This window comes from Fonticula alba (assembly GCF_000388065.1).
Source record: "Fonticula alba strain ATCC 38817 unplaced genomic scaffold supercont2.2, whole genome shotgun sequence".
Taxonomy (NCBI): domain Eukaryota; order Rotosphaerida; family Fonticulaceae; genus Fonticula; species Fonticula alba.
The window spans coordinates 2,076,754-2,083,526 of record NW_009242972.1 but is presented as its reverse complement, the minus strand read 5'-3'; the positions used below and the strand labels follow the sequence as shown (position 1 = coordinate 2,083,526).

Below are 6,773 nucleotides of genomic sequence, written 5' to 3'. Positions count from 1 at the left end.
GGGGGCGGGGTGCCCCTGTGTGTGCGGCCGCGCCTGCTGTGCGTCCCCCGAGCGGCCCCGGGTGGGGGGATAAGGGGAGGCCCCGGCCCGGCCGGCCTCCCCAGCCGCGGCCCCTGATTTGCATCTCCTTCCAAGACTCTCCCTCTTGGTTTTTGCTGCATTTCGCTCCCCTCCTCTCCCCCCCCCCACCGCGACTCCTTTCGAAGTCCGGTTTTTTGTTTGGCGCACTTCACAGTCTGCCAGATCCCCCCCCCCACAGCCAAGATGACTGACGGTACCGCTCAGGGCTCCAAGGTCAAGGTGCGTACGCGGGCTGTGCCACTCTCCTCCGTCTCTTTGCACGACGATGGCAGCACACACACACACACGGCCACACAGTGTGACCATGTGTCCACGTGTGTGTGTGTGTGTGTGCTGGCCCTTTCGCCCTCCGCGCGCGCGCGCCGCGCCGTCTCTGCTTCGCGCACGCCGTGCCTGCATCCCCCCCCCCTGTCCCCCGCCCGCCGCCCGCCTCCCCCCGCCCCGCAGGACATGTCCCTCGCCGAGTTCGGCCGCCTCGAGATCAACCTCGCCGAGGTCGAGATGCCCGGTCTGATGGCCTCCCGTGAGGAGTTCGGCCCCAGCAAGCCCCTCGCCGGTGCCCGCGTCATGGGCTCCCTGCACATGACCGTCCAGACCGCCGTCCTCATCGAGACCCTGCAGGCTCTCGGTGCCGACCTGCGCTGGTGCTCTTGCAACATTTTCTCCACCCAGGACCACGCCGCCGCGGCCGTCGTCGCTGCCGGCACCTCCAAGGTCTTCGCCTGGAAGGGTGAGACCCTCGAGGAGTACTGGTGGTGCACCGAGCAGGCTCTCACCTGGCCCGATGGCGAGGGCCCCGACATCATTGTCGATGATGGTGGTGATGCCACCCTCCTGATCCACAAGGGCTACGAGTTCGAGCAGGCCTTCGAGAAGGACGGCTCCCTGCCCTGCCCCTCGACCACCACCAACGAGGAGCTCAAGATCGTGTACCGCATCATCGCCGAGTCCATCCAGAAGGACCCGAAGCGCTTCCAGAAGATGGTTGCCCGCCTGGTCGGTGTCTCCGAGGAGACCACCACCGGTGTCCACCGCCTCAAGGAGATGGCCAAGCAGGGCAAGCTCCTCTTCCCCGCCATCAACGTCAACGACTGCGTCACCAAGTCCAAGTTCGACAACATCTACGGCTGCCGCCACTCCCTCACCGACGGTATCATGCGTGCCACCGATGTCATGATCGCCGGTAAGAAGGCCCTCGTTGCCGGCTACGGCGATGTCGGCAAGGGTTCCGTCCAGGCCCTCAAGGCCGCCGGTGCCATCGTCTACGTCACCGAGATCGACCCCATCTGCGCCCTGCAGGCCTACATGGAGGGTGTCGAGGTTGTCCTGCTGGAGGACGTCGTCGACAAGGTCGACATCTTCATCACCACCACCGGCAACCGTGACATCATCATGGCCGAGCACATGGCCAAGATGAAGAACAACGCCATCGTCGGCAACATCGGCCACTTCGACAACGAGATCGACATGGCTGGTCTGCTGAGCAACCCCGGTACGTGTCGTCGTCGCCGCCGCCGCCGCCGGCTTCTCTCTCTCTTTCCTCCTCAGAGAGTGCCTCTCCCGCGCTTCCTCCTGTGTCCTGCGGGGCTGGGCGCGCGCACCCTCTTCCCCCCTCTCCCCCATGTGGCACATGTGATGCTGACCTTCTGCCCCGCCCCCCCCCCCGCCCCCCCCCCCCCCCGCCCATACCTCGCGCCGGCCCTGTCCCCGGGGGTGCTCCGCCTCCGGCCTGCGGCGGCCCCCCCTCCCTTCGCCTCCCTGCGCGGCCCTCAATCATCATCCTCTGGCCGCGCCGGCGGCCGGGCGCGGGTTGGTGGCTGCACAACTCCTGGCCGCCGGGGGAGGGGGGGGGGGCGGCCCACAGGCCGCCTGGGCGGGCCCGCCCCGGCGAACGGCGTCCCCCCCCCGCCCCCCGCCCCCCGCCCCGTCGTTCCATCGCGCACCGCATACACACAGAGATCAAGCGCCAGAACATCAAGCCCCAGGTCGACCGCTTCATCTTCCCCGACGGCCACGGTGTCATCGTCCTGGCTGAGGGCCGCCTGCTGAACCTCGGCTGCGCCACTGGCCACCCCTCTTTCGTCATGTCCTGCTCTTTCACCAACCAGGTCCTGGCTCAGCTTGAGCTCTGGAACAACCGTGCCAACGGCAAGTACGGCAAGGACGTCTACCTGCTGCCCAAGCACCTCGACGAGAAGGTCGCCCTCCTCCACCTCGGTGTCCTTGGTGCCAAGCTCACCAAGCTCACCCCCGTTCAGTCTGAGTACCTCGGCATCGCCACCGAGGGCCCCTTCAAGCCCGACACCTACCGCTACTAAGCGACAACGTGTCCCCCCCCTGTATGCGTGTGTGTGTGTGTGCGTAGCGGCTGCTAGCCATGCCATGTGCGCGCGCCCCCTCTCCGCCGGGAGCGTGTTGTCCGCGCGCGTTCTGGTGGTGTGTGTAGCGGGCCGCGGCCGGCTTTTTCCCCCCCTCCCCCTCCCTTCTCGCTCTCTCTTGTGCATGTCTGCATGTGCGAGAGAGAGGGGCCGAAGTGGGTGTGGGGGTGTGTGAAGGCCGGCAATGCGCGTAGGCGCGCGCGCGCGAGAGGGAGGGCGAGAGGCGTGAGACCACCTTTTTGTGCCTGTCTGTGTGCATGGTGTTCTTCTCCTCCTCCTTCCTCCGTGTGTGTGCCACACGGCGCCCCTCATGCGCGTGCGCGCGTGGGGGTCTGTGGAAAATACACATACCCTACTTTCCTTCCTTCCTTCCATTCTTGCCCCCCCCCCCGGGCATCGGCCGCCGCGCTGGTTCACTTTCTGCGTCTTTGTTTTGGCACTCCCTCTCAAGTGTATGTGGGTGTGAGTGTTTGTGCGTGTAAGTGTTTGTGCGTGTCTGTGCGTGCCTGCGCGGACGCCGGGACAGGAAGGCAGAGGACATCCACCGTGGATTGTCTCCTCTTTTCATCCAACCATGCAGAGCCCCCCTTCCAAAGCGCGCCTCCCTCCCCCCGCGGCCCCCTTTTCCCCAACACCCACACGAATCCCGCAGCAAAGAGGGGACACACACACACACACACGCAGATGGAAACACGTTCATTCGATTTATCCTCACGCAAGGCAAGGAGGGGGGGAGGAGGCGGCCAAGGAGCGGGCGCTCCCGCGCGGAAAGTGCGCAGGTGTGCCTGGCCCTCGCGCCCTCCCGGGGCCGGACCGATGCCCCGGCCCCCGTTCGGCATCTCTTGCCGGGCCCCCTCCGGCACGCGCGCACGGACACGCGCGCTTAGTTGGTCTTGGACTTGGCGGAGGCCTGCCCGGCGGTGCCGAGCTTCGGGCCGTAGCCGAAGCGGATGAGGATGAAAATCGACATCAGGAAGAAGGGCGCGGTCAGGGCCATGGACACCATCTTCTGCTGGCTGTCCATGACCGAGGACTCGAACTGCGTCAGCAGGCAGGCCGCGGTGGTGGTCAGGGTGTGGGCGCCATAGGCCACCGCCGGGATGCGGATCCACTCCTTGGACTTGAGCAGGGCATACACGGCCGCCAGGCAGAAGGGCAGCTGGAAGGCCAGCTCCAGCATGAGGAACGACCGGAAGAAGGAGGGGGCCGTGGCCATCAGGACGTCGCCGGACAGGCGGAGGTACGTGTCCAGCAGGCCGCGCAGGGCCGCCGGGTAATACTGCTCCAGGAAGGCCTTGGAGAACAGCGGCTGGATGTCCACGCACACGGCGAAGAACGCGTGCGACAGGAAGAACGGCAGGAACACAAGCGTGTCATACCAGAAAGGCTTGGCCGGGTGGCTGGCCGCAGACTTGCGCATGGTGATAACGGTCTTCGGGCGGCTGGTGTGCATGCTGCGTCGTGTGTGTGTGTGTGAGGTAGAGAGAGGGGAGGGGGAAGGGTGTGGGTGCCACGCGTGTGTGTGTGTGTGTGTGTCAGGATGCGCCCGGTTGCTTTTGGGGCATACGCAGTGTGCGACAAAAGGGTGGCAAGGTACGAACCCGAAGGAGGCAGAGCAGGGTGGCGATCGGGGGGCGGCGGACGGCGGGATGGCAGGGGAGGCCCGGGCGGGATCCCCGCTCGGGGCAGGCAGCCCGCCCTTCTCAGGCGAGGCCCGGGCCCCGCTGTTCCACGCCCAGCTCCCACCGAACCTCGCTCGGACTCGCCCCCCCCCCCCTCGTCCCGGGCGCGCGGCGGTCTCGTTCCTCGGCTCCCGGTGTCCGGCCGCCCCGGGGGCGGCTCTTGCCGAGGGGAGCCGGAGCCCCGGGCGGACCGGCAGCCCCAATCGCATGGTGAGGGCCCCTGCCCCCGGCCTCGCGGCGGCCGATCCCCATGTTTGCCCGGTCTGCCGGCGGACCGGGCCGAGTTAAAGGCGCATCATTCAATTAAGACCATGGCAGGGTGCTTTGGTGCATGTATATTGTCGGCCGGCATTGGGAGATGGTAGACGGGCATGCCGGCCGGATGGCAGACACCGAGCCGTGGGCAGGGTGGATCACAAGGAGGAGAGGAAGGACTTTTCGAGGGGGGAGCCGCCGTGCACGCGCCCCATATGAGCACTAAGTCCCCGGGGGCTTGGTGGGCGGGGCCGGGGGTGGCGGCCGGCGCGGACCCGCCGAGGCCACCAGTCCGGCCGGGGGGGCCGCCGGGGCCGGGCCCCGGGGCAGAGGGGGCGGCGGCCCGCGCGAGCCGCCGCCCGGGGGGATGGGCGGGGCCGGGCGCGTCGGCGGTGTCGGCAAGACCATGCCACTGCCGGCGGCCGGGGCCGGGGAAGTCCCGAAGATGGTATCCAGCTCTCTCTGGGAAAGGGTGTGCGGCCCGGCCGGGGGGGCCCCGGGCGGCAGGAAGCGCCCTGGCGAGGGGCTACGCAGCGGGGGAGGCGCCCCGTTCGGGAAGAGGAAGGGATCATCCTCGGGCCCGTCGGCCGGCGAGAGGTCCCCCGGCCCGTGTGGAGAAGCCGGGCCACCACCGAGAATGAGATCCGCGATGTCGAAGACCCCCGGGGGCGTGGCGGCCGGCATCGACCCGGTGTGCCAGCCCTGGTCCAGGTCCAGCAGCAGGTGCCCCGCCGGCCCGGCAGGGGAGCCATCCATGCCGGCGGCCGCCCCGGGCACCGGAGCCATTGCCAGGGCCATGTCCACCGAGTCGGCCGAGTACACCGACGAGCCGGAGCTCGCCAGGAAGGGGTGCGTGCCGCTGCCGGTGGTCGACATGGAGGAGGCGTCGGTGTAGTCCTCGTCCTCCTCGTCCTCCTCCTCGGGCGCCTGGTGGCCGGCATGGGAGGCGTCGGCGTAGGCCGCCTCATCGACATCCTCGTCGTCTTCGTCCTCGTCGCGGCGCACGGCCCCGACCGGAGGCGAGGCAGCTGGCCCGGGGCTGGCCGCAAAGCCAAACAGATCCAGCAGGCCGCTGGCAGCGGGACCCGGGCCCGGGCCCGGGGTGGAGGTCTGATCCAAATCCAGGAGCTGGCCGACCGCCGGGCCCGGGGCCGGAGCCGGAGCCGGAGCCGGGCTCGCGGTTGGGACCGGGCCGGGACGCGTCAGCATGCCGGCAGCCGGCGACCCGTATGCCGAGGAAGCGGCCGAGGAGGAGGCCGAGCGCGGGCCAGGCGGTTCCGGCGCGACACTCCGGCGCCCGGAGGAGGAGACCGCCGCCGGGCGGGGCATCGGCGAGGCGGAGGCAGACGCCGGGCCGCGATAGCGTTCAGCAAGCAGGGCATCCGCTTCGGACAGCTGGAACCGGCTCTCCAGCAGGCACTGGTGCAGGGCCGCGGCGTCGGGCCCGGCCCCGGTGTCCGACCCGGCCGCCAGCACGGCATTCATCTCCTGGATGGCAGCCGCATAGGTGTCCGCCAGGAGGCCGACATTCAGCCGGAAGAGCGCGTGAATGGGCCGATGGTCGCTTTGCAGCAGCCGATCCACATGGTCATAGCCCAGGAGGACGGCCTCTTCCGGGGCGGCCGGGGCGTCCGGGGCCCCGGCCACCGGGGCCCCAGCCAGCCCGGTCGAGGGCTCCCACAGGATCCGGTCGGTCCATGCTGGGGAGCGGTTTTTCTCGCTGGTGTCATACTGCCGGGTGCCGATGTCATAGCGGTATGTGGGCGGGAAGCGCAGCGGGCCCTCCAGCACCCCGACAAAGGCACGGCCCTGGCCCTGAGACTGGCGCAGCTGGTCATACCGGGCCAGGGCATCGAAGCGCCCCTCGGCCACGGCCTGGCGGATGAAGCCATTGGAAAAGTGGGCGATCCGGTAGTTCAGATCCCCGAGCCAGAAGATGTGCCGGTGGTCGCGGTAGCCGCACGCCGGCGGGGGGGCTTCATTGCCGGGCCGGTGGACGGCATCCAGCCCGGGCAGCGCGGCGAAGCGCAGATTCCCCGCGATCACCTGGTAGTCGGCATCCCGGTCGGCGGTCTTGGACTGCCCGGCGGCCAGATGGGCGCCGATGAAGAGAAGCGACACCCCGGCCGCCGGGGCCGTCGGGTGCGGGGAGGCGAGGGAGGCCGCCCCGCGCCCGGGGCTGGCCACCGCCCCGGCCAGGTCAAAGCGCACCCCAACGCCGCCCTTGTTGCCGGCCATGCCGGAGAGGCCGGTCTAGGGCGAGCAGGCAGCAGCCGAGGAGGGAGCCGGGGGCGAGCGCGGGCAGCGACATTAGACGCCGTGCGGGAGGGGATTCCGAGGGCAAGAGAGGAAGCGGGCCGGGGGGGGGGGGGGGGGG

General features: G+C 69.4%; 3 protein-coding genes across 3 annotated transcripts in view; 1 reads left to right on the top strand and 2 right to left on the bottom strand.

Moving 5' to 3' along the window:
- Positions 1–81: 81 nt before the first annotated feature.
- H696_01461 (adenosylhomocysteinase 1) lies at positions 82–2,823 on the top strand. The gene is made up of 3 exons (XM_009495355.1): positions 82–300; positions 529–1,573; positions 2,038–2,823. The coding sequence occupies exons 1-3, from the start codon at positions 265–267 to the stop codon at positions 2,397–2,399; spliced, it is 1,443 nt and encodes a 480-aa protein (XP_009493630.1). The 5' UTR covers positions 82–264; the 3' UTR covers positions 2,400–2,823.
- A 317-nt stretch (positions 2,824–3,140) lies between these two features.
- On the bottom strand, positions 3,141–4,229 carry H696_01460 (hypothetical protein). Its single transcript, XM_009495354.1, has 2 exons — positions 4,061–4,229; positions 3,141–3,913 (listed from the first exon to the last, which is right to left on the bottom strand). Exon 2 carries the CDS (start codon positions 3,910–3,912, stop codon positions 3,343–3,345), a length of 570 nt encoding a protein of 189 aa, XP_009493629.1. The 5' UTR covers position 3,913; positions 4,061–4,229; the 3' UTR covers positions 3,141–3,342.
- A 224-nt stretch (positions 4,230–4,453) lies between these two features.
- Positions 4,454–6,773, bottom strand: part of H696_01458 (hypothetical protein) — a 9,431-nt gene continuing 7,111 nt past the window's right edge. Inside the window, exon 8 of the mRNA XM_009495353.1 lies at positions 4,454–6,649. Coding sequence (XP_009493628.1) covers positions 4,619–6,649 — 2,031 coding nt within the window. The 3' untranslated portion in view covers positions 4,454–4,618. The remainder of the gene's footprint in view (positions 6,650–6,773) is intronic.